This window comes from Fistularia commersonii, chromosome 17 (assembly GCF_037954325.1).
Source record: "Fistularia commersonii isolate RoL2024-O1a breed Wild chromosome 17, RoL_Fcom_v1.0, whole genome shotgun sequence".
Classification (NCBI taxonomy): domain Eukaryota; kingdom Metazoa; phylum Chordata; class Actinopteri; order Syngnathiformes; family Fistulariidae; genus Fistularia; species Fistularia commersonii.
Window position 1 is genome coordinate 8,079,688 of NC_141300.1, and position 27,599 is coordinate 8,107,286.

A 27,599-nucleotide genomic window follows, 5' to 3' on the forward strand; every position below is an offset into this window, starting at 1 on the left:
TGCATGGAAAAAAAAAAAATCCTTGACTGAGTCAAGTGCCAAAGTGAGGCGCAGGCGGAAGTGGCAATGTTTCAAAATAAAATATCCGGAAAACTGACAATAAAATACTTACACATTTAAAGCACTTTATTTTTTCCTCTGAGGCAGATGATGGAAACAGCCGAAAAGAAAAGAATAGATGGAGTATAATTACAATTTATTTAAATAAGACTCAGATGGTTAACTTGTTATCAAAACAGTTGGGAAATAATTGAACATATGCCCACTAGTGGACACTGAGATTCACGCATTGTTTGTGTTTAAGGTCTGGCAAGCAGTATCCAGTAGGTGGAGACCTTTCCTAAATAATGGTCGATGAAAAGGACCAACGTGATGGTTGGAGAACCACCTCACCCACCAGAGAATTAACCAAAAAGTGTCAGGATAGAACCTGCACATTCAGCTGAGGCATGACTGAAGAGGTGCTGCTCTCTGAGCCACTTTTGTCACAAATCAGAGTAAAAAATAGATATCATTTTTCTTACTGACTAAAACAATGGTTGTCTTATTTGTTGTGAAAGACTCAATAGGAGCTGAACCTTAAGGCAATATGATATTTGTGCTCCTTTAGAGGGACAAACTGCCTCAAATTGGATGAGTTCCCAAAATAACTGGAATCTATAAAATTGGGTCACTGAGAACGATACGGTTGTTGAAATGAAGTTGCAAAAAAGTATATGTGGAATTCCAGTCTGCTGTATTTGAGTCTTTTGACCAAGCTGGAAGGAGGAGGAGGAGGAGCCCCCTTGTTTTTCATCTACATGTAATCTCCCTTCATCATCCTTCTATCACATGACTTGTTGTTCAAAGCCTTGGCTTACTGTACATTCCTCAGCTCCGACCTGTCAGCTGATTAGAGCAGGACTAACAATATATTTTCATCTACTGGACTCTTTGTCTGTCTTTACTGCTAAAACCATTGTACTTTGAATTGTCAGTCTTGCATATAAATGGTCCTCTGTTGCTTGCAGACTAAATATTGCATATTCTTTTAAAACTCACCAACTTGCCATATTCAAATGACATTTGGTTACAAAAAAAAAGAAGAAACGTTGAGTTTAGTTTTGATGTTTATTTTACAACTTGTCAGCAATAATTTAGAACAGCATATGTGTAAAGCATTAATGAAATGTGCAACGATTGCTTTGTTAAATCTTAAAAAAAAAAAAAGAGAAAAAAGATCCATAGACTTCTACGACATTGACATAGACATATACACTTTATGGTATATTCACAAAAAAATATTTACAGACACACATGCCACTTTCTATAACAGTTGAGAACAGATTTGAGGCGAGAACAGCGGAGAAAAACTACAAAAGCTTGTCATGTATGCAAAATACAGCAATTTTTTTTTTTATTCTGTCAGTGAAACTTTAATTTAAAAAAAGCTAAACAACACTACACTTGTGGGAATTAATCTCAACTGAGAGTCACATGACCACAGCTTTTTTTCCCACCTTTGTCTTCTTTTTTTTTTTTCTTTTTAAAAAGCAAAGTTTAAACATAATGATAGCATATAACACAGAATTGAGGTTCGTGGTGGGGGGGTGAGAGGGTGGTGGGATTCCAAAGCAGATAAAGACCTTTTTGATCAGTTTGCCTCGAAAAGATCTAGAAACGAGCAGTGATTTGTCACCGCGTGAGTTCTCCGAGCAGCTGTTACTCCTCGCTCTATTTTGAATTGAAATAATCTTTATTTCAAGGCAGCTGAGAAACACAAGATGACAATTGGAGGCGAGTGAATGATGTTTAATTTGATTAAGTGTCATTTCAGGGTGGGAGGTGAGGGGGTGTCGGGGTCAAAGCAGTTAAAGTGCACTTTATGTCTCAAAGAGTAGGGTCGCCGCCTACATACAAACTTTAACAGCTGGGAAAATACAGGTACATTCATTATCAAAGATCTAAGGTGCTGTCCTACAATGTCTCAGGAGGTAAAGGAGGTCATTGCATCTCCATCTAGAAATGCTTGATTTAAGGGGCCGCCGTCGGCCCCCCTTTACATTAATTGTGTTTAAGTGAGAAGATAACTCGAAATTAAAAAGGAAAAAGAGATGAGAAAACGTGTGGTGTGTTTGTGTGTGTGTAGAAGGGGGGGGTTCTCAGGTGGGACAATGATGTGTCACACAATAACTCCCCTCCCATACAAACCTGGGAGGGGGGAGGGGGCGAGGTACGGTAGCCTTCTGGGCCCATCTAGTGCACATTTACAAATCGACGACTCCAAACTATCATCCGAGTCTTATTTACAGCCGGAGCAGCCAAGTCAGTCACCTTGGCAGAGGTCAGTTGCAACTTACATACATCCAAAGACTGGTTGGTATAATGTCGTACTCAAAGTTTGGCACAGGTGCTGCCGTTTAAGAACATTATTGTATTTTTTTTTTTTTTTATCAAAGAGGATATAAAACTAACTCCAGCACATCGCCGCTACGTGTGCTCGTCGTCAATCACACCTGTCGATAATCATTCAGATTGATCTGGGATAAGTGCAAAAGGCACGTGCCGTCACAACTGTTGTCGCCGAGATATTAAACATTAGAAACTCGTCGCGAGATTAATGTTTAAATAAAAAGAAAAAAGGGGAAGAACTTCTGTTTCCTCCATGCGCCGGGGAGGTGAGAGTTAGCTGCTGGAGAAGTGGAGGTTACGCGGGTGGAGGGTTCTGGCGTCCAGCTGCGGCTGCGTGTCGTCGTAGTCGCCGCCGCCGTCGTCGTCGTCGTCGTCTTCGTCGTCCGGGTCGCCGTGGTCGCTGGCGGGGCTCCCCCCGCCGTGCTCCTCCGGGGAGCCTCCCTCCGCCTCCTGCATCCCGTCACTGTCCGGGGAGTCCGTGGCCTGGGAGGCGGCTCCGAGGTGCGCCGTCAGACCGGGGAAGGCTGCCGCCGCTGCGGCCGCGGCCGCCGCCGCCGACGCCTGCGCCGGGTAGAGCCAGGGGAACGGGGAGGCGAGGGCGGCCGCCGCCGCCGCCGCGGGATACATGAACTTCTCAATGTTGCTTTTGTCGAAAAAAGGCATGTAGGAGGCGGCGGCCGACGGGTTGATGAAGTAGAAAGGCATGCAGATCGGCGTCTGCTGTCCCACGCCGGTTATTCCCATGAGAGAGTTCATAAACGCCATGTCCGGCCGCGCGGAGTCCGCGCCACCCGGCGCACCGCCGGCCCAGCCGAGCTTCGGCTTCTTGGCGGCGCGATCGTCTCCGAACTCCTGCTTGATCTTCAGCGCCCTCTGGCCCTCTTTCTCCTTGGCCTCGCTCTTGTCCGCCTCGCCGCCGTATCCACTGTCCGTGTCCGTGTCGTTCTCGTTTAGCTCCCCGCACTGGGTCCTCTGGATGACCGGCACGCAGTTGGCCTGGTTGTCGGCTTTCTGCGCGTCCTCTTTGAGGGGCTGCTGCTGCTGCTGCTGGAGGAGCTGCGGCGGGCCGCCGGGCTGGAACTGCGACAACACCTTCTGCAGGTGGCCGACCAGCTGCGCGCAGCTCTGCTCCCGCGTCGTCCAGTTGTCGAACTGGCTCAGGTACTGCAGGACCTCCTTGGCGCAGGCCTGGAATCCGGAGTGGAAGGCGTCCAGGTCGGCGTGAATGGAGGATTTCATCGACCGGTCCCCTAAGAGACATGCGGGTCAAACGTTAGACCCCGGCCGGCGGATGATGAACCGGAAACAGGTGTGATCGGCAGGTGTGCGTGACGCGCGTCTCTACTGCGATTCCCCGAAATCACGCCATTTCTTCTTCTTGTTCTGCCGGGATTACTCTCAAGCTGCAATCGGATCGTTATTTCCGAGAAGGGAAGGTGGATTATCGCGTCCGGCGCCCGTCTTACCGTTCTGCAGGGCGACGATCTTCTGGTGCTGCTGCTCCGTGACGGCTGTCAACGCGTTCAGGTGTTTGAGCGTCAACTCCAGCACCACCGCCTTCTCCAGGTGCCCGAGCGTCTGCGGGGAGGAACCGGATGTTGAGGGGGGAGACGTTTCGGAAATGCGCAGAGAAACTTTTGCAAAATAAAAAAAAAGAAGACTCACGGAGAGTTTGAGGTGTTCCGGCAGCAGATCCTTCAGCTGGCCGATACACTCGTTGATCCGGTCTCTTCTCTTCTTCTCTATTAACCGATGTGGTAATTTGTACGCGTCCTGCGGACAAAGACACGGGCATAAGTATAGAGTTCAAAGTAGACGCAAAGGCTTGTAAATCGGTAAACCAGATTTTAAAAAAATATATCAAAAGTCCGCACCTTCCCGCCATCCTCTCGCTTGATCCCCCGCTTGGATTTGCACATGTAGAGAGAGGGGTAATCCACCCTGGAGCAGAGGCAAGAAGAAGTGCGCTTTCAACGCCGGCTCGTGGCGACAGTTGGCCGGACAAGTTTTTGTCCTCCTCCCCACCCCGTGCCCGGATAACCCCACTTACCCCAGGAAATCCGCCTGCTCCATGAACTGCCGCTCCTGCAGCCGCGGCGGGATTCTGTCATCCATCAATCCGCGCCCGCGCTTCTCCGGGGGAATGTTGGATGGATGGATGGATGAATGGGTACGGGACTCGGCTCAGCTCGGTGCGTGTCCTCTGGTTGGAGCTGCGCTTCAGACTGACGCGTCTCCGGTTCCCCGCGCTGCGCTGCCACCTCGCCAAGCCGTCGGCGCGCTGTGTGGTTAGAGCGCACGCGCGCCTCCGGTCGGTAACGGCTTCCGCCTCACGTGTAGCTCCGCCAGCTTCCGCCGCGGCCCGATCGTTAGAGAGAGCGCCTCCGACCGCCGCCGCCGCCGCTGCTGCTGCTGCTGCTGCGCGCTCACAGATGCGATCTGGCTGCGAGGAAACGTGAGTCATGCGCAAAACGTAGCCGAGGGAAAGGCAGCCGTGGAGAAAGTTTAACACCCCCCCCCCTTCCCAATACACACAGACACAGACGCACACGCACATGCACGCACAAGCACACGAGGCGACAGACGGTCATTGTATCTCACATCATGTGCACACTCAGACTTGACAACTTCACTTCGTGATGTAACTCGTTAAAAGCAGAGAGGTGCGGACCTGCACTGACAAAGTTTTATCGATGCAGAGATCGTATGACTTGATTAAGATGTTTTTGCATGACATTTCGCCGCGCTCGGATATGAGCTGATTTTTCATCAGCCTTGTCAAAGGTGGGCGGTGGGGTCCCCCGGATCTTAAATAATCCATTCAACTCCCGGGAGGTAAATGGATTAGTCGAGTTCAAAGTACCTTTGGTGTTGTTAAACAGAACTCCGTCCTCAGCAGAAAAATGCAACAATAACTACAGGGCGCGGATAGTGGAACCAGTGCGGGACTGGACGATCAGTTCTTCCCGCAAAGATCTCGTGAGCAGATCCCAGCTGGATCTGCATGATCCTGCGGACAAACTCGAAAATCAGCGGATCGGCTTGATTCGTTTGGGAAACATTTGTTCCAATTATTGAGATTTTTTTCCCATAATGACAAGATTTTGATTTATAAGTAAGCCACGACATGTAATTGTCAGGGGTGCGTGCGTGCGTGCGCTCACGCAGTGCACGACAGATTGTCCGAAGCTGTTGTCAGTAACCATGGCAGCGGCCCCGACGCGTGCCCCAACACGTGCACCGCCCGTCCTTATTGATCTCAGGACAATTGCAGCTCTAACACCTTCATCCGGGTGTTTTCATCAAAAGATAACAATCGCGTGCACATACAGGTTTTTATATGTGCTTTTTCATCACACGTTACTTCGTTGGAAACAATAAATCCCAGCTCCTGTTCTGCCCTCACATGCCTTATGATCACATTACTTCTTCCAGTAAGTCATGTGACACCTTCTGTTTGGCAGCATATGGCTCTCTTGTGTAACAGTGCTGACAAAAAAAAAAAATGGTCGCTCGCTTTTTTCTAATGAAGTGTGACCTCCTCTGCTGGCTGTAAACCTTTAAACACGAACCTGCTGAGTTGCCTGTGTGCACTGCTTTCTCCTTTTGCTGCACGAGTTGAGATCACCTCGCAGTCGTGCGTTGGAATCCCCCTTTGTGTGTTCCTGCCTCCCTGCCTCGCCTGCTCTCCCCGCCGCCTGCTCTATATGTGGCGCTGGAGCCACTTTCGGAATCCAGTCCAAATGTTTTCCATATTAGTTCAGAGCCTCCTCTGTTCCCAAATAGCAGCCAAGCTGGCTGGTGAGAGGAGGCCTCAGCGGGGAGGGGAAGAGAGGCAGAGGGCAGGCGGGCTGGGCAACCCCAGACAGTGCAGGACACGCCGGGAGAGCGAGAGGTGAACCGAGTCCGGGAGAGAAATGGGAAAGAAAAATTCCTCCGAGAAGAAGGGGGGCAAGAAGAGGCGTGATGAAAGTCCGGCGCCAGAGGACGGCCGAAAGTGCAGAACGTGCTGCTTCCCTTTGCTCGTCGCCTTGCTCCAGCTGCTGTTGGGGGTGGCCGTCACAGTTGTGGCCTTCTTTATGTTTGCCATTAGCCCCTCACTCCTGGCCAGAGAGACGCCACACTGGGCTGGGATCATTGTAAGCTCCATCTTTATGCTCTAACATCGCATTCTTTTTTTCTGCATGAAACCAGATTCTCCCTATTTTAAAAAAAAATGTGCATGACCCTCAGTGTCTCGTCCATCTTGGCTATCCTGGCCCCTTCCCCACCTGGCTGACCCAGACGGCCGCGTAGGCACGGGAAGTCTTCACTATTGTCACGCTGATGAATCACCATCTGTCACGTTCACCCGACCGCACCTGAATAGCCTGTCGCTCCGAGTCATAAGAGCCGGTTCACACCTTCCGTGTGTTGTGTGGTATAAACCCTGAACATCTAGGCAAGACCTGGAAAAAAAGCTCTGTTCTTTAACTTTTCCTTTGCACATCTGGGGAAGGGAGTGTCTCAGTGCGATACTCTTTGCCAGGCTGCAGTCTGCCAACTTCCCTATGCTAAAACACAACGCCAAGCACAATCACCCACTCAAAAAGTTTGCTTTTACGTTTCACTTAAAGGGAATTGTTATTCTTTCCAATGTACTTTTCATGTGAATTTTTACACACCAATTCCAGAATCTGATATCCCAAAAAAAAGAGAAAGATTTTTCCATGTAATATGAGATGCGAGTTGAGCAGAGCTGTCATCTGGAGTTTTTAGATTTCAAAACAGTGGAAATCGGTCCAGGGGTAACCGCTGCAGATCTGTAGCGGTGGAAGCAGAGAAAGTGGACAAGTTCTCTGTTAAAGCCGGAGAGCTGAAAACAGGTGAACCTTGAGGCAAAAAGCATTTGAGGAATCGGTGTCTGAGTCATTAAAGTCTGAAAATTTGGACGGCAAGTGAAGACCTGCCATGAATCGAGTGGAAAGATGCAGCCGGACAGACAGGAGCGGTTGAGGTTTCTGTGAGAGGCAAACAGTTGAAAGCTGACAGTTGACATAGTATTCAGTGGTTTACACAATGAAAGATTATATAGTAAGTAATTAAATGCTAATTTGTGACATATTTGCAGATTAACAGTTAGAGCTATTACCCCTCTCACCCCCCTGAAAAAAGTGGCTCACAAGACTTTAAATAGTCACAATACTTGGAAATAGTTTGAGTGCACAAGTGATAAGAGGGTGATTCCTCCCCTTTTTCTTTTTGTTATTGCTCATATTTGCTGGTAATATTGCACGCATTTCAGGTAGTTTCCTGCCGTTTCATTTTCATTCATTATCTATACCGTTTATACATGCACTCAGGGTGGTGGTGGTGGTGGTAGTGGTGGGAGGGGGGATTAGTGCCCATCCGTGGACCATATTCACCATTGCCCAGTTGTCAGCAGATCAAAGGGCCACAAATAGAGATGTACATTTATTCTCTCATTTGTACATTCATTCTCTTTTTCACAACCCTCGGCAATTCATTTAAGGGTTTCCAATGAACTGCACGTTAACCACCTATAATCATAGTTAATTTCCATTTTCAGAGGAACAGATTGACAGAGGAGACAAGAAAGTGATTTCTTCCTCATTTTGGTGTAACTTTTTGATGCTTTATGCACTATATATATTTTTTTTGTTCACCACCTCTCCTTCACCAGCCTTTGCAACTTTTGTTCGCGATAACCTTGCAGCTGCGTGTCAATCAAGTCACATTTCAGTGCACGCAACAGCACTACTTCCCGCCTACGCCTATCAAAGATGCGGCCAGGTCTGAAAACATCTCTGGACACCAACATCCCGAGTTTTAGCCTCACGAGATTCAGCCAAGTGAAAAACACTGAGGTCATCTCCAACCTTACAGAGAATCCTGTGCTTCAGAACCTGGGAAAAACAGTTAAATAAGATGCTGCACGTTAGTCACAAGACTCCAATTGCACTGAAGACACAGAGTGAGAGTGTGTTTGCAGGAGTTTGAGGGAGAGAAAGAATAATGTAATCAGATGACAGCTTTCTGCTGACTCATGCAATATTAAGACACATCCTTAGAAACCTGGGCGCCAAGATTTTCTTGAGGATTCTATGCCGCGAGCCAATGTACCATCTAAAACCTGTAACAGCAGTAAAGAGACTGCATCACATTGCCTTGCTTTAAGTCAGAAATTCATGGCTTAAGTGCACTCAGTTTGTCCATAAGATGAAAGCAACCTTAAAAAGAAAAATCACTATTTTCCCGTCTATTGTTACAGCTGTGCATTGTCTCCATCATGGGCTTCATCCTGTACTGTATCTCCTACCATCCGGATGAGAGGTCGTCAGCGCAGTTCATCGCCAAGGTGAGTGCAGACACTAACGAAGGTTATTTAGCAGTTTGTTGTGTGTTATCCCAAAGGATATTATTGAGATTTTCGACTTAACCAATAACGCAAGTGGTCACATCTTTTTCACTTTATAGAGAAAAGGCATCTTTCTGTTTGAAGAGTTGTGAATGGATTGAAATGATTGGATGGTTACATTCATTAATGTGACACCATGGTGCCTTCATTAGGCAGACAATCTATGCAGTAAGAATTTCAAGGCAATTAAAATCAGCCAACCGTTGTCTGCCGACAGGCTGCACGTTCTAATGTTTTGAAGGTCCCCCACAAAATTCTGCATAAGAAAGTCCAGCCTGGGTGTTGGAACAGTTAGAAGAGACCCCTGAAAAATAAATCCTGTGTATCTGTCTGTTTGCAATTCTGTTAGCCATCAGAGGCTCAGAATCATCTCAGTATATATATTTATATTTTACAGCAGTAAGTTATTTTCCTCATACTGTGCGCATGCATGTGCACTCACTCATACATATACACGCACACACACATATGACATAGAAAGACCTTCATTTTTTGCCATTTTCAGTTATACATACAGCACAACATCAGCAAATTTGATTAATACTTTTAACCTATCATGGATATAAAAATGGATATAAAATATATATATATGGGTATAAAAATATAGATCATAAGTTTATTTATGGAGCCAAGCGCCAGATACTTTGGGATACTTCACGCCCAAACAAATGAGAGTGCCAGTATAAGTTATCGAAGCACAAAAGACCCAGAAATGGCAAATTAAAAACAAACAAAAAAAACTAAAAAAAAAGAAACATTAAAAAATATATAAAGTACCAATTTCATATCTTCCTCTGCCTTCCCACTTACTCTATTTATGATATAATGAGAGAAATAAGTCAATCTGCTGACACTGTTGCCTTTGGGAATTTTAAGTGACAAAAATGTCAAATAGATATCCACGGCTTAAAACTATTAGCAGTTGAAGAATTTCTTTATTCTTCTTGCCAAGTCTAACGAGACACTTGTTGATACATCTGCCGCGCACATACCTCCGCATCCAACCATCCTTCGGATTTCACAGCTGTTCCAAAATTAACATAAATGTCATTTCGCATCAAGCACTGCTCATCACTTGCATAATTCCATAAGTAGGATGTAACCGAGCGCAGACACATCAGGGAGCGAGGACTCCTGTTATATAAGTGATGGATTAAGATGAAGGTTTTGTGTTATTGAGGTTGTGAAATAGCACAAACATCACAAAGCCTCTGTCATATTTTACAACTGTATTTTTAGACCCGTGCCGTTGTTCAAGACACACTCTTGCGCAGGGCCACCGCTGAAGGTGGGACATGGCTGTAGCTGCAGGGCTGTTTCCTCCTTTGAGGGTCAGACCTTACCCTGTGGTATTGTGGGTAATCTCTTTGAAATGAACTTGCTACAGGCACATAGCCAGTATGTCTGTTTCTAAGCTAGAGTTCTGGCTCTCCGGGTAGATCATGAGACAAAAGCAGGAGCCAAACCAGAATTGTTGCCCCATGGTTTTATGCCTCTGCCAGTAACGGGCACACAAGTGTGAGCGCCAGTCATAATCACCGCGGGTCGAAACAGGGACCTTAAACTTTGACCATTAAAAACCCAAATCGGTTCAAATTGAATATTTATGCCAGGTATGATAATACTCCATTCAGGCGTGAACAGGAATAAAACAGAAAAGTAAAACAAAATGTTTACTTGGTAATTAAAATAAATAAATAAAACAAAAACACCCCCCAAAAAATCAGACTTAAAGGAAATATAATCTGAGCTGAACATGAAAGAAACAAAACACATAAGAGGTGGGGAATAATAATAAAAAAAGAACATTAGAAGGATATCATTAAAAATCAGATCAAATCTGACAAAATCAGGAGAAGCGTCAAATCTGTGTTTCCTGGAATGTTGGCATGCATCAACGTCTGAATTTGACTAAAGGGTGGACATCCAATTGAATTCTTCCAAATGGCTGAAAACTGGCACCATAATATTGACTTTAACAGCCCGTTACCCGTGACTTCATTTGGATCTGAATCTTATGACTGCAAGCACTCAATATTCCCCCAAAGCCTAAACAGTAAGCAAATAACATGAATTATTTTATTCAACTATTTTGTTACTGTGTTTCATTTTGGAATTATAAGTGCCATAACCCACAGATTTGTGCAAAGTCTCACCCGTCTTGATTTGAGTCTTTACCCTGGTCTGACAGATGAGTGACAGACTTTTTCAAAAACCAAGAAGCTCTCACTGACCTGCGGATGTGAACTCACATCGCCGCCTCTGCTCTCCACAGCTCCTGTACTTCGTCCTGTGCGTCATCGGCCTGGTGATCTCAGTGCTGGTCGTGGCTTTCGCCGGGCACCACTACAATCAGGCCATCGGCTTCACCTGTGAGCTGGTCGGCGAGGACTGCCAATGCAAGCTGATGCCGCACGATCCAATCGCTCGCACATTTACCTACGAGGGTGTTGGCGACTGCGAGGCGATCACTGGGACACTCACGCTCTACTTCCTGCTGCAGATCATACTGAATCTGGCTCAGGCGCTGGTGTGCGCATTGGCCGCCTTCGTCATGTGGAAGCACCGCTACCAGGTCTTCTTCTCCGGCCTACAGATTGACTCTCCCTCCTACCAGCAGTGGCAGAAGGTCTGACAGGAGGACATTGTTGATCATACAGATCAGCCATGAGGGTGTGTGATCACACTCTTCAGGACAGGGACGTTTGGCTGTTGGGGTTTTGTTTTGTTTTTTCCTCATTTTGTTTTAGCTAATAATCACCTCTGAGCTAGTTGTATCATAATAGCTTTTTGTACACATTTTGTACACCTTTTAATTAATCTTTTTACGCCACAAGCTACTCGTACTTGAATCAATGAAAAGAGTAGAGTTTATGTCTCTATATGTTGCTATTACATTAGTTCACAAACTGTCGAAAGAGATTGTGTTTTTCTTCCCACGCAGTAAAATGATCGCATTTTCAGAAGAAAACTTCAGCACCGGATCTATTTTAGCTTTTAGGCCAGATGCCTTATTAGTTAATCTTATTTTGAAGTTTTGTTTACAGCTTCCGTCTCCAAGTCATTTCATCCCCGAACATATAAACAACAAAACAGACGGAAAGTATCATCAATCAGGTGATTTTCTTCCATTAACAACATATTTGGTTGAATCTGCCTTTCTGAATTTTTTTTTTTTCTTTTTTTCGGACAAATTTATGATCGGAAACATGGATCTATTTTCCAGTGAGCAAAAATAAAGAATCCAGTCACTGGCATTAGGACGGGATCCAAGCAGAAGATTTTTTTGAGAAAGCAAAGTACTTGTAAGCGGGCCTGGGCACGGAGAAGTCAAACTCCAACAACCACAAAGGGGAAGAGAATTGGTTGGGGTGAGGAAGGGGGGACTCAGACGGCCGACTGGACTGAAGCATCCGAATCATTTTGGCAATTTTACTGGAAAAGGGATAAAAGAACCAGAAAATTACATGTTGGCTCAAAGGAAATGAGCTTGACTCTGCTTCATGCAAGAATTTCACGTCATTTTTAGCCTCATCTCCCGTAATGGAAAGGGACTAAGTACAGCTTCCCCTAGTACTGGCTGTTATTTGAATTTCCTTGAACTTGATACTGCTTTATATTTCCACTTCACTGTATTTCAAAGAGAAATACTGTACCTTTCTTGTTAGCCTTTATCAGAAAGTTTTACTTAATTTGTGGGTGAAGATTTTACCAAAGATTGTACACATATTGTGTTGTTTCAACTGTATTATTATTTTACATTCTGTTTCTGTTAGGAGTGTTTTTGTGTGGGAAATGCCATATGAAGTGTATTAAATAAACATCCATTCATCCATCTATTTTCAATGCCACTTATCCTGCTCACAAGGTCGCTCAGGCTGGAGACAGTCCCAGCTGTCATCCATCACTGGGTGATGGGTGGAGTACACCCCGGACAGATTATCAATCAATCAATCAATCAATCAATCAATCAATCAATCAATCGATCAAGTGCTTTATAGAAATAAAAATCTTGAAAATCAACCCAATTGGAAGTTACATATTGATAAAGTACGACATATGCGCTTTGCTTTTACTGCTTTGAAACCCTCATATCAAACCATATAGCGCCATATTTTTGATCTGCATAATACCAGACTTTTCCTATTTGAAGATAATACTTAAGTGTTTTACAATATGGAGTGTAGTAATGTAGTAAATGTAGGTGGTTTCTGGGGCAAATCAGATGTTTCATGGGAATGGGAGGGGTAGGGGTCTTTGCATGGAATGATATAAAAAATACTTTTCACAGAAATCATGAAGGTCATGTGCAGGAAATACATCTTTCATATGCATTATAAATAAATAAAAGTGGCAATAATCAAATATCCTCCTTTCCCGTGTTTACAATTACAATAGATTTTCTGCCTTTTATTTCAATTTCTTTTTCATAGTTTTTACAGAACATGAACAGCTGTTACCGAGAAAAATACACTTTAGTCGCAGAAGATCACAGCTATAAAAATGAATGGATTTGTTCAGGAATTAAATTAAGAGAATCTGTGTGCATAATCCTCCTTCAAGATGTGATTATTTTTATGATCAAACATCTTATAGATGGACATTAGGAATCACAGGGGATTTGGTCTTTCATACTAAAACTTAAAGCCTTAACCCAAACGTGTGACTAATGTGTGACGTCAGTGAGAGACAACAAACTCACTGTATGAACCCATTAGTGATTGATTGTGAATTTAGAAAAGATACGTGTGACTTCGCACTTAATCTCAAGCGTCACTCTCTTGTGGTAGCTATTCACAAATAACATTTATTTTTAATACCACCTTTTTTTTTAATAAATGATGGGGATCTTTGCAACGTCATGAACTACAAGTGTGCTCCAAGAGCAGGCATTAAGTCACAGAGATGTGACAGAAATATTGTCAATATTCTCTGAGCAATAGAGTTAAGCGTATTTCACATTTAAGCTCGAAGGCCTGTTTTTTTTTGCCCCTCATGTGCTTGTTTTGTGTTCGACATTGACGCATCATGTGACTACAAAGGCTCAATCTTACAGCAGACACAGGAAGTCACATGCCAGTCATCATGGGGGCAAGTTTATTTATAAAAAAAATAACAGCAAGCAGGGACCTTCCGCACTTCTCCTCGTGCCATAACGACTTTGTGTGGTCAATTGATTTTCCAAGGCGTAAACACACAGCAGGATATCTGATTTCCTTGAACACTGACACAGTGTGAGACACATGGAGACCTCAGGAGTCAAGATGTGTTGACATGTAAAAAGACAACTTTAATTCCTCACAGAAACTTTAGAAAGGAACTATAATCCATTATTTTAACTATGTAGGTAATTTTAACATATTTCAAGTTTACTGTTGACATCTGGCTTAACATAAATTTAACATTCCTCAAAAAATTTGGTTTGTCAGAGATCCCAAAGAAAGATAATAAAAGAATTTGCGGACTTTTGTGGCAGATCCATCTCAACATTGACACCAAATCAAGTTTCGGAAGAAGGCAACTTGCTGTGGTGGAAGTCTGCTGTCTGATTGGCCTAAGTATTACCAGAAGTTTAATTAAAATAAATTATCAGATAGATTTCAATTGATAGAAAAGTTGGAGGACTTCTGTTGAGACTGGACAAACATTTGCTTTTAGCCACAGCGCTGTTTCGATATTTTGTATTAAATGACCCCGGGGGCGGTGGTTCTCTCTCTCTCATGTTTGAATGCTGACCGTGTAAGCACGGACTTCTCATGTGCCTCGCAAAAAGGACTCCGCTTCACGTGTTTCACGTCGCGTGAATAAAGTGAGTAAAATTCATCTCATACCAAAGCAGCTATATGGTCTGTATGACATGAAATCTTTGCCGATAGCAGTGTTAGTCCAGGTATTATCGCCTCCTCTCTTTTCCCCCCTCTGACTCCAGCTCATTCCAGTCATGCTGCACTTTACCCTTCATGTCTGTGCAGTGACAGCTGCTCAGCAATATGGCACAGCATGAGCTAATTTTACTATCTCAGGCGGCAGGAGCGAGCGCAGGCCTGCCAGCGTAAACAACAAACCGAAGCCAAGAGGGGCGCGTTTTTTTTTTTTTTTTTTTTTACTGAAGAGGGTAAATGACAGGAGGAGGTACGGGACCAATAGAGGACTTCCCAACATTCATTCATCATCTCATGTAGGTTACATGAGGATAGGCATACAACAAGCCAGCATCAATATGTTCCTGCCGCAGCAAATAATAATTTACGTATAGCTAACAAGGAATTTAATTCCTTCCTAAATGGAAACATGGTGTCCAAATAGAGAAATGAAACCTCCATTTTAGAGACTAATATTCCAGAAGCAAACTGCAAATCTCATGAGGTGGCTCACTGGATCAAATTTTAATTGCAGACTGTGGTCTAGAGTTCCCCGCATCATGATTGGCCAGCATTAATTAGCAGCAGTGAAATGTCTAGATGAGCTTCACAAACACAAGGCCATGACAGCATGCATAATGTATCCATGAACTTTGCTTCTAATATTAGGTGACAACCTTTGCTTCACTGGCTGAAATTTGATACCATCTTGTCCCTCAATGGACAAGTCCAAGTGTGAGGAAAGCCTGTGTGTGTGTGTTTGTATTTCTGTCTTACATCCTCAACAACAAAGTTACTAATTCTGCGAGAAAGCTGTCAAATCAAGGCGAACCACTGAATTTCAATTTATTACATCTTACCACATAAAATATATTTTTCTGTACATTGTTTTAAGAGAATTTGTCAAAAGAGTGGTGCAGAATTTATCATCAAGCTGTGCAAGTCTAAAAGAAATCTCCTCACCTAGCTGTCAAGAGACTGGTGAGAAAGATTAACACACAAAAAAGTTTTAGAACCAGTAGAGGATGACATGATCAATACAGTAAATAATACATAGGCTGGCATCAAATGGATTTTTGAGTTGTGCCAAACTGCAGGCACAGAAATATCCAGTCAGTATAACATGATGTACCAATAAGAAAATATATAAGATTGAGACATAAAATTCTTTTCAAGTAAGCTCTGAAACAATAATCATTTCCTCTATTCACATTTCATTGTTACCGTAGATATACATTAAAAGGTAAAGGATGGGACGCAGTTAAACACAGTACAAGCATGCAAAGTAATACCCCAAACAAACAAATGATTCCCTGTTATTGTTTTTTTTTTCCCTTTTATCAAACAAAGTGCACTTTAAGCTGTTAGTATGTGTTGTTGATAAAAACTTAATGAATGAGGCAGCGTGACTCTTGGTCCGAAATGTAAATCTAATACTCCACGTAAGACCAGTCTTATAATTCAAAAGACAAATCTTCAAAGTTAAAGGGTAGAATACTTGGTTCTAAAGGATGCCGTCTTACTCCGGCAGAAAATCACCAATGCTTAGTAACAGCTAACTACTGATCCCTGTCTGTCTATGACATGACCATTCTAAGGGTAGAGACGACATAAGCATCCATAGTGTGTTACAATTAAACTTTCCTTACCTTTACCCTTGACCTCAGTCCTGCACACTAATATTACACTGGCAGATGCATACTTTGCTAGATCAGTTATCCCTCTGCACACAATGGCCTGTGCTGCTTGTTCGCGATATCCTAGAGTGAGCATATATTGAAGTTTTTATCCAATAAGGCAGCATTCGCTAAAAAAAAGGCACTTTGTCAAAACTGATCCACCAGGAGCTGTTGGCGTCTTGCTATATGACAGCAGTGCTGGTAGATGTACATAAAGTGAGTTGTTCTTCAAGCTGGATTTTTATCTGTATGTATTGCAAGGCTGCAGTCAAAGAGGTTAGTTCTGACCTCTGAAACCCTCAGTGAGCTGGAATATGATGGTTTGGCTGTGGAGGTCCCAAGAATCCAAGTCTTTGCTTGTTTTTCCTCTGCTCAGTCATCTGAGGATGAAACAGACATTTTTTATGGATCAGCAGTGCACTTTTTAATGTTTATTATGACAATTGTTTAACAAAAAAACATGTTTACTTTCAATTTCTAATTCTTATTAGATTAATACTTGCAGCACAACAAGTTGGCTAAAAATAATTTTTATTAGGGCTGAAGCCTATCCCAGCTGTCATTGGCTAAGAGGCCGGGTTCAGCCTGGACCAGTCACCAGAGGATTATATGGCCTTATGAAGAGACTCGCAACCATTCACTCTCTCGTTCACACATCTGGGTGATTCAGGGTCTCAAATTAACCTGCTGCATGTTTTTGGACAGTGGAAGGAAACCGGAGAGCCACAGAGGATACACACATAGACACGGGGGAGAAGATGCAAACTCCACACACAAAGGTCACCTGTCAAAATCGAAATCAGGAACCGTCTTGCTGTGAGGCAAAAGGGCTAACCACTGCGCCACCGTGCCACCTCTTACAATAAGGTTTTAAAAATTAAATGTTCTCCATGTCCGCATATAAATATGATCAGGTTATCTGTTCCTGATGGAAACCAAGAAATCTCTCGAAAATGTCACTGGAGGACATAGTCTAATCATGAGTTATTGTGCAGAGGTGTGACCTGCACATTGGCGCTTCATGCTTTGTTTCATAATTTACAACAAGCATTTTCAACAACCATAACAAATGAAGCAGTTTCAGTGTGTACATCATAAATAATGAAAAAAAATGATATAGAACTGCAGTATTTTATCCGTTCTTTCTGCAGAGGAAAATCAGAGTTTCCTTCCATGACATTTGAAATGTGCATGCAGCAGTTATGATTGGATTTTGGGAGTTTGTTTAAAAATCTCATTTCAGCAAATAAAAATGATCCTAGCAAAAAGGAAAGGAAAAATTCTTTTTACTAGATGAACCATGTTAGAACCTTTTTTTAGTTTGAACATTAGTTTCATAAGAGCTTCTCATATACATGAAGGACAAGGGTGCAAAAGTCAAGTGGCAGTCAAAGATTTGCAGGCTGCCCTGTTCTCCAGAGACTGTGTCCTGGTGTCCTTGATAGAACAACAAACCGCAAATTGGCAACAATACGTGAAGACGCGCGAAAGTTCCAATATCAAAGTTGTTATTTGTGCATCACATGATCTGCCAGGACACCCTTTGAGACAGATAAGTAGGAGTGCCTGCTTCTGTTTCATGACTAAGGCAGGGCGTTACACTGACGTGCAGTGAGATCACATTGAATCATTATTTGGATTATTGTCTAGTCTGTCTTTCTAGTGCTTTCACTTCTGTTCTAATTTATGGCTTGCAGATATGCATGCCATTCAAAAACTATTTTGAATGAGTGAAATATTTGTAATACTGGGAAGATGGAAAAGGGCGCTTTTAAGGTAAAGCTCCTTTATTGAGCAGCATTTGTTGATTCTCTCTAGAGACAAAAACAAGTCTGGGTAAGTTATAACTGAGCCAAAACCTGCTGTGCATTCAAATTTTTCTATCCAAATCTAACACGGTCATCATAAGCTGGAGTTTATGCTTAAGTCTGTCCAATTGCACATTTTTTTTTATGCAGCCCCACTGGAACAACAGACCAGCAAAAAGAACTGTGGATACTGAAGTTGTTGAAGAAAGCTCTATAGGCATGCACAAATTGGAGAATAACAACAGTCCACAGTGGCTAAAGTCACACACTCAAATCGTATTCGGCCAAGCTTCACATTTACATGTGCATAACAAGACTGCAGATGTGACTAAAACCTGGTTTAAAATGTATATTTAAACTTTTTCCAAACTTGACCATTATAAGGGACTATATTTGAGCATCCAGTGTCCAGTTTTGACACAGAGTATGTAATGTTTGCTGGTTTTACTTCACAGCTACTGGCCTCACCTTGTGACCAGACAATTATGGTGAGGCCTCAACTCTGCTCACAGACTTGATGACGTAGACGCTGCAAGTATTTATTTAAAAAGGTGGAATGTCATTCAGACTAAAGTCATAACCTCAGATACATCAGTATGAGCTCTTGTAAACCTGGGTTATAAATGGCCTCCAGATGTCTGGAACAGATTTGAAGGTGAGTCTCTCGCTAAATGGCACTTCAATGCTATAGTAACTATGTTGCTTGGGATTAACTAGAGGACCAGCAGGTCCATGTTACAGACTTTACTGCTCGCTGAGGTCGATAAGGGTTGTTGTTTTGCTTATTGGGAGTGTGATCCTCCCCCAGCAGGCGCTGTTTGGACACATCTGTCAGAGGAGGAACAAGGACAGGCCTGTGACTAGAATCACATGGAGAGGAGGCAGGTGATGAGAGTGATCAGCCACGCTGCAGCAGCAGAGCTAGTCATCCAAACAGCCAGAGGCTCTCTGGCGGCTCTCAATTTTGGTGCTAATGATAGTCACCTGTCATGTTGTTCTTGAGACCATATGAAGCTTGATGTTAGCCATATTTTCAGGAACATACATATATAGGGAGAGGAGAATGCAGCTCATGTGTGAAGCGCCCTTTAAGTTGATTGTAGGTGTGGTGAGACTGACAAAATGTATCCAGTAGCCAAGGAGTTTAAATAAATGACGAGGTCAGATAAGAAGATTTATCAACAATGAAAAGGCCCTGAAGTGGCACTTTACCTGTTCTTTAAGCTCAGCCAGCTGACCAGAGAGCTGAGCTACCAGCGTGACAGTGCTGTCCAGTTTCTCCTGCAGGGAGCGCATCTCATTTTGTTCACTGTCCCCCTCACTGCTCACCAGAGATATGGCTCTCATTCGTGGGAACCACTCCAAGTTCTTCTCCTGGGAGACAGGGGGGAGAAACAGGGACGTAAGAGAATCAGTGAGAAAGGTGACATGAAGAAAAGATGGAAATATGCCTGACTCAGCAGGTCAAACGGAGCATCAACGGCATGTTGCCACAGGAAGCAACATGCATTATTTGTTCAGATATGATATTGAATCATGTTGTCACTACTCTAGGGACAGAAGGTGTCTCTCATTGCACAGATTGTAAAATCTCAAAAGGCAAACTTTGTCGGAACTAAAAATGTTTGCCTAGACTTTGTCTATTAGCAGAGTGATGTGTAAATATGATTAGAATTTGTTTATTTATTGTTAAAGGCTGGAGATGGGAATCTCATCATTCCAAATTAGAGGTCAGAATTCAGCGTGTTTCTCCTATATTCATATGCATCATAACTAAAAAAACAACAAACAAACAAAAAACTAGCCCCATTAAAGTAATGGTGTGGGAATTGTATCATGTATCATGTAATGTAGTAATCTATCATGGCAGCCATAGTGGCATGACTTGAAATAACCCAGTTTATGATACTGAAACTAGAAATGGAGTTGCCACGTCGTTTGACATATCCAAACAGAATGGGTAAATTTCAACTTAAAACATACACACAAAATAATAATATAATGAGAATGCCTATTATGGTCAGCTTTGCACTGGGCAGTTTTAATTTTTTTTTTTTTAACAGCCCCATTGTCTGTTGGATTCTGCAGATAGCAAAAATACACTGAATGAAAAGTAACTGGCATGTTGATCCTCACCCACTCCATACACACAGTCAACGTGGGAATGAGTCACTGTCATCTATCAAGAACACAACTGTGTGTGTGCATGTGCGTGTGTGTGCGTGTGTGTGTGTGTGTGTGTGTGCGTATTTACATGCAAACTGAGAAATTTTGGGAATTAATCTTCATTCAAATGGTTTAGAAAACAGCATTATGTAATGACAACCATGTCTGTGTTCGAGAGTATTTGTGTAGGTGTCTGTTTTTCTAATTCGCAAGTAAACACAGTGGCGTATGAGTGAGGGCGTGTTTCATGGCATGCACGCCCTCATGTGCTTCTGAAGAGATAGATTACACAGAGACAAAACGCCATCAGCTGATCTTGTGTAATCTCCCCTCTTTGGGTAGGAACGACTTAAATGGCACAGAGAGACCGTTTTGACTGGCACCATGGTGCATCCAGTAGGAGGAGTGAGGTTTTCTCCCACCTCCTCTTACATAACAATGGTCTTCATGAGAAAAAAAAAATGATCAGAGGGTGAAACGTTGAGGAAAAAAAAGGAGAAGATGAGGTGGGAAATGTGTGGGGTTTCTTTTGTTCTTTAATTGTTGACTTCTCACACTTTGCTACTTTAGGAAAAACATGGATGTGAAATAAGATGGGATTTCAGCTCTATAACTAGACATTTTCAAAAGTTAAAATCACATTTCTCTCAAAACCTATAACCACTTTTATTACAAAATGAAGCAATGACAGAGCTTTGCTTTATTTATAAATCGAGGAAATATGTGTAGTGATATGATACAAAAAAGGCACTGGACAAAACTTTGTAAGAATGTTTTCTTATAGACAAACCACAAGGGTGGCCTCGTTGTTGTGCTTGTTGAACGCTATCAAAATGAAATTGAAGCCATTTTACATAATTTTACCACTTGTACAGGGTTTTACCATCCTTTAACCTACACTGATTACATTTCCTGTGAGAACCTATATGAAAAGGTGCACTGCACACCATATTCTTTGTTTGCAGAAATATAATACACACAGATTTATTTTTGTATGCAAACTGGGGTGCCCGAGAGGACTATTGTCAAAATTGCCATCACAGAAAAAAATTCATGCAAACCGCAAAAGTAAACAAGATAAAGATCCTAGCTATTAGGTTTCTCCAACAAGGCATGACAATCAGCCCTTGCTCCCCCAGCACAGCCAGGTCTCTCCTTCTGTCAAGGGTGGATTTGCAAGTGTGAAGAGTTCTCATGTGGGCTTTCAAAATTAGACCTAAATCAATATTTCATTAAAATAATCTCAGTCATGCAATTAGTGAAACCTGTATATTATCAAACCACAAGGTAACACATTGTTTTAAGAGGAAATCTCTCTCTTATTTGCTTTTCCAACAGTTGTTTCCCCCACTTCAAGCCCCCAGAGTTTTGATTGGATAAAATGAACAACCGAAGTGAAGGTAGAGTTTGAGGTCATTTGATGGGCAGTTCTGATGTTCCACCCCCTAGTTATGCTTTTGAATTTCATATTGTCCCATCCAAAGCGCTGATCCGTAATACCATAAATGACTAAATATAGTTGCTCCTTAAATATTTTGGCCTGCTGGTTTGGCTAAAGCTTGTTTACGTGTGTGTGTGTGCATAATTTTAGCAGTTGCTGATGTAATATACCAAAATTGAGAGGCATCTGCTCCAATTTGTTCAATATGCTTCTTTCTAATAAAACATGCCTCTCAAATGTTTATCTTAACACTATAGTGTATTAGCAAGTGTGTAAGAAATGTCATTTTGATTAATTAGCGAATGCTATCTGGGTCAGTATTAGTTGAGGACAGTAACTGACCAATTTCACATAGCCACTGCATTATTACCATGTCAGCTTGTACTTGTGATTAGTACGCAATATAACTGCTCTGTCAAATGTGACTAAAGCCTGAAAGAGTGAGAGAGAAATTTACTCTCTGACACTGCTTGAGGAACTGTAGTGGAAGGGGCTGAAAGTGTCCTTTTGGGATTTTAATTTCATAGTAACTGTATCATAGAAGCAGATTAAAAATAATAATTACAAAAAGAAGAACCATTTGTGATCCCATCCCTGCGCAAAACAAAGATGGATTATAAGGGCAATTTCCACTAAAAATGTCTCAAGAGATCATGCTAATAAATAAACAAATAAGAAAAAAATAAATGCTGGGCTACTACAGCACTCTGGCATTAAGGTGCCCACAATAATACAAACGAAAGTTTACATATATCACTGCTATGAAAAGACAAACATGCCTATACATACTATGATATGAAATTTAAACCTTTCTGAAAGGGAGGGCTCTCTGATTTTATGTGCTTATGACGGTGTAAAAAAAAGAGGTTTATGAATCATTCATACTGTTAAATATATAAACATGCAGTTTGAGCAAACACTCACTCATGTTGAGGCATCAGCCCCAAATTAATGGGATGAAGTTAAACTGTGACTCTACACAAGCTGAACTTTCCCATCCATAAATTGTGGCTATTCATTGGATAGTACAGTGGTCTACTGTGTCTCTACTGTCTGAATGAGTTGGCTTCAGTGTTGCTCCAATGATCAATTTAAACACCTCAGTGAGCATGAATTTACAGATATTCATGTGCTTCTCACTCTGCATGCACATACAATGCTGTGCATGCAGAAACATACAACGCTAACCGAAAAAGGTCAAGCTCTTGCAGCAGATACATTGTAGGAAAAAACCTCAGAGGCAAGATGCAAATTCCTGTTAGACTAAAAAACTACTGTAATCACTTTTAAAAGCTATAATGTCAAAAATATTAGATTAAGCAGTGCAAGAAATATAACTGACATTTTCTGAAACATGTCATGTTAAATAGTACCTCTAGTCAGTTTACATTTCTTGGCAACCTCAAAAAGTCCAACAAGTGCTAGAATTCACAACCTAATAAATATAATGAGATTGCTGTCTATTGCTTGTGAACTTGGCTACATGAATTTTTCTCAATTTAATAGATACGTGCACACATATTTCTTTTCTCAAATTCCCAATGGGATGTGATAGCAGAACAAAAAAATGTCATTCATTTGATTATTAGGCAGATAGTGACACAGTGACTTGTAATTTAAAGAATGAGTGTTAAACTACAAGGGCCATAGCTCTGACTTCTTTTTGGATCCATAAAAGTTTAACAGACGTGATTTTTAGTGATATACCTGACCTTTTTTTCTTCATCTATTTCTGGAGATTTTAATGACATTTCAAACAGTATTGAGTACATCAACTTTGAAGAATGAGGAAAAAGATCCTCAACCTGCAGTGAAAAAAAAACAAAAAAACTTTTATATTATTCTGCACCGCAAATACTTTTTGTGGAATCTACAGTAATTGACAGTCAGACAGAAATTGCATGTCTGCAAACTTCTTCAAAAGCTAAATATCTCCATTAACCTACTGTACCAAAATATTGTGAATTTAAATTGAAGGTATCAAAACTTTTAGCATAGTGGGCCAGATTAGTTTACCCCAAGTTACTTGGATGTTGCCTATTGTCAGTCATGCTAAATGAGGTTCAGTTGATAGTCTTCCCAAGGTTGGGAATTTGACATACAGGAGATAAACTCATTTACTGCATCAGAACACATTTTGACTAAAATACAGGTCTGAAAATGGTGTTAAATCTCCTTGCTGAATGTAAATATTCTGAAATTCTATAAAAAAAGATAAATAAATAAATGCACAACTTACAAGGGTGGGGGGCAGCTTCAGGTTGGCTACCTCTATTAGCTTTGTTTCTAGGTTACAATCTGTTTGCAACAGTTTAGTGTCTGTTCAATATAATGAAAACATTAGTTCTGCAAGCACAGATCCCATTTGGTGCTGTTTGAACAAATTAATTACATTTTGAGAGTTCAGGTGCAATCCATCTGAAATCACCCCGTTGGCGTTGATTGGTCACACTTTAGCTATCACAGATAATATGGTCCAAAGTAAAAATTCACCAACAAAGAATATCACATACACAGATAAACAAAAACATAACAGGAAATAAAGTCACTATTTTTTATATTAAACAGACATGATACTGTGTCTATGATTTTTTTTTTTTTTTAAAGTCCACTGTTGAAAGTTGATTAATTAGTAAATGAATCCGTTTAAAAGATGCTTAAAAAAAGTAATAGGAAAGCACAGTCTTTGATAATGATGAAAAACAATGATTTTCATGCTGATAATACCTATGTATGTAACACTACAATATCAGCTGCTGCCCAGCGGGATATGGATTATTTATTGTGTATTTTTATGTCAAGTACATCACTTTTTTCAGAAAATAAAGCTAAAAATAACTGCCCTCCAGCTGTTGAATGACGTAGCGGCACAGCACATGTAATCACCAACCTCAGTGGCCAGGATAGTGTTGGGAGATACAATGGTGCAGAACACAGTGTACCCAATGGTTCTGATAATAGCATCGCTTTTCAGTTACTGGATATACACACAGATTTGACAAAGATCCCAAAATATAAGTTATTCCCTGAAGTATAATTTGAAATCAGCCTCCACTTGACATCACAAGTGTGGGCTTCTCTTCTCTGTTTTTATGTGCTTCATGTGTGTTGTAAAGAAAATGAATGGTTCATAATACTGCAGTGAAACTTTGTGAGTGTGAGTGCGTGTGAGAAAGAGAATGAGAGGGACAGGAGAGCACGTGCCAGGCAGGCTGAGCTATTAGCAGGCCACTTGAGATGGGTTATATAACAGCATTGTGGCTGCTGCAGTACCTGCTGGGCCTGTAACCACTGTCAATTCAAACTCAAACACCCAGCTCAGATTCACATCCATATGCAGAGCGCACTTACAGACAGTGCAACAGGATCCTAATCCATTCACACTCCATCCGATTAAACCAGATACAGTCATTATGAGTCAGTGCACATGTGTGTGTGTGTGTGTGTGTGTGTGTGTGTGTGTGTGTGTGTGTGTGTATTTCCACAATAGTACTTTATATAAAAAATTTAACTCAACAAGTGAAGCCTTGCCACAGACATTATACATACATTCACTTCTTATTTGAAAAAGCAAATCCTACTCAGGTTGACTTTTAGACAGGATAGAAAGAGCATGGAGAGATCAACATCACAGACTCTTTATACTTTAAAATTAAGCTGCTTTGCCATTCCATCTTCTGTCAGTGCACCTATGCTCTCATGCACGGACTACGGTTTACAGTATATGAGCAGATTTAGGCTTTACAAAATGCAACCCTCCAGTAATTTAGTATTGCATTACCATGAAGTTATGACAAGTTTCAAAGAGTAACTAGTAGGTAAAAGTAGTCAGAAAGAGTAGACCAAGGGTCATACAATATTTACTAATAAGTTATTGCTAATATCGGCATCTTCTGTCTTGGCCCCCAAAAAAGAAAAAAAAAATCAAACACTGCTCACACCAAACATACTGGTTTTTTTTTTCAGTTGTCTCTGAAGACATATTAGTAGACATGATGAGCTGCACTTAACTAAAACCTTGGGATAAAAGATGCACAAGTTTGCAATCAAGTTGCCATCAAATATGGAGTGAGCATAACTTGAACATCTTCAGTGAAAGTCATGTTTTAATAGATTTTTTCAATGGTTAAACTTACTTTCACGAAGAACAAATAAAGAATGACCTAAATGCCTTTCAAACGTCTTGCAGTACATGGGAGTCATTGAACTATTTCAGTTGGAAGAACAAATTTCTTTGGTGTGCCTGATCCCGAAACTTGCTGTGTATGGCAGGCTTTTGGTTATACATTTATTTTCTCCGGGTTGATGCTGGGACAAAACAACTGAACTATGGAAGGGATAGCAACAATTTCATTGGTCTTCATGAGCCTTTGATTGGGAAATATTTTTCAAATTTGAGCACTAGTATCTTTTGTTTTTGTGAAACTTGGTTTCTCAAACTTTACGTGCCACTGAAGATTCTTTGTGAGGGACACCATTTTAACATGAGACCCCCCGAAATGTCGCCATAATTAATGGTAAACATTCAATAGTAATTTTTTGTTAAACACACATAGGTGATAGGTCAGTTTAAACAAACAAACTATGTTGCACAAATGGAAGCATTTCTGTCGACGCAAAATATGAGGAGGTTTTTATATAGACTCTTGACTCAATAGCCACACCTTACTCTGGCAAAAGAGGAGCAACTTTTTGGAAAAACTGCATGTTGCATATAAATGCAATATCTGTCACTTGCTTGTCATGGAAATTGTTCATTATAATAACTGTTCTGATGCCCTTCACAGCCAAATGTTTATCAAAAATTGTGCAACTGCTTTCAGGATTCATTGAAATCCATTCAACGAACGGCAACATCTCTATATGCCAGTACATCCTTCAACTTTTTATCTGTGCGTCAGAGCAGTAAGTTGGTGCAATGATGATAATGGCTTTGTGAGGACTACCCAAGCACAGCACTGAGGGGAAAGAAACTAAACTGGGTTGTAACGCGCAGGCCTGAAGCCCCAGTCTCTTTGAAGGCTCTCAATACTCCATGCAAGTCAACTGAAACACCTAGTAGTTAATATGTATATTGACTGGGAAGGGTCAGCAACAAACTGGGAATTTAAAAATGAGAATTTAATGCATAATGTAAGGTTAGTAAAACCCACCCTCGAACTTCCAAAACACAAACCCATTTTATACCAAAAAAAAAATAATTAAATTTAATTGAATTTAATTGATTAAATCAGTTATGGTACCTGTGCTAATGCATAACTCTAATATAGAGGTATTGCATTCTAACAGATTTATGTCATGATTCTGGGTGTTTTGGGTGTGTCCACTGACCGCTATCATCTCTGCAACGTAGCTTTCAGGGCCTGTGTATTCGGTTGGATCCTTCACCCTCACCAGAACCAGGAAGTAAAGGTAATGCCACATGTTGTGCTCTGATTTGATATGCTCCTCAAAGGACACTGTCTTGTTGTCAAATTTGTCTCTTTCCAAACCTGTAAGAGATGAACTTTGTTGTAGATAGTTTTTTTTTTCCAAATACACCATCATTTGATGTTTTTAGAATGCAAAGTAGGTAGCACAGGGTAGCACATACCACAGATGAAACATGTGGTTTTAAGGATTTCCTCCTTCCTCTGTTTTTCACTCCTCAAGTCAGCAAAAGTGTCAATGATGACACCGAAGATGAGGTTGAGCACAATGATAATAACAACGAAGAAGAACAGAAGGTCGTAAACCACACGGGCTGCAAACAGAGGCTCCTAAAAAAAAATAGAAGATGCAATAATTAACTGATCCCGCAATGATACCGCTCCAGTATGTTTGCACTTGACCTTA

General features: G+C 41.6%; 3 protein-coding genes across 3 annotated transcripts in view; 1 reads left to right on the forward strand and 2 right to left on the reverse strand.

The window, feature by feature from the left end:
* Positions 1-1,386: 1,386 nt before the first annotated feature.
* bhlhe41 (basic helix-loop-helix family, member e41) lies at positions 1,387-6,051 on the reverse strand. The gene is made up of 6 exons (XM_086163034.1): positions 5,964-6,051; positions 4,442-4,834; positions 4,266-4,332; positions 4,057-4,164; positions 3,858-3,969; positions 1,387-3,641 (listed from the first exon to the last, which is right to left on the reverse strand). The coding sequence occupies exons 2-6, from the start codon at positions 4,504-4,506 to the stop codon at positions 2,665-2,667; spliced, it is 1,329 nt and encodes a 442-aa protein (XP_086019160.1). The 5' UTR covers positions 4,507-4,834; positions 5,964-6,051; the 3' UTR covers positions 1,387-2,664.
* Positions 6,052-6,194: 143 nt separating this feature from the next.
* sspn (sarcospan (Kras oncogene-associated gene)) lies at positions 6,195-13,055 on the forward strand. Its single transcript, XM_086163035.1, has 3 exons — positions 6,195-6,530; positions 8,663-8,749; positions 11,085-13,055. The coding sequence occupies exons 1-3, from the start codon at positions 6,309-6,311 to the stop codon at positions 11,442-11,444; spliced, it is 669 nt and encodes a 222-aa protein (XP_086019161.1). The 5' UTR covers positions 6,195-6,308; the 3' UTR covers positions 11,445-13,055.
* Positions 13,056-15,508: 2,453 nt separating this feature from the next.
* Positions 15,509-27,599, reverse strand: part of itpr2 (inositol 1,4,5-trisphosphate receptor, type 2) — a 59,488-nt gene continuing 47,397 nt past the window's right edge. The window contains exons 54-58 of the mRNA XM_086163033.1: positions 27,358-27,523; positions 27,096-27,256; positions 19,370-19,531; positions 16,638-16,729; positions 15,509-16,430 (exon numbers count right to left, since the gene is read on the reverse strand). Coding sequence (XP_086019159.1) covers positions 16,649-16,729; positions 19,370-19,531; positions 27,096-27,256; positions 27,358-27,523 — 570 coding nt within the window. The 3' untranslated portion in view covers positions 15,509-16,430; positions 16,638-16,648. The remainder of the gene's footprint in view (positions 16,431-16,637; positions 16,730-19,369; positions 19,532-27,095; positions 27,257-27,357; positions 27,524-27,599) is intronic.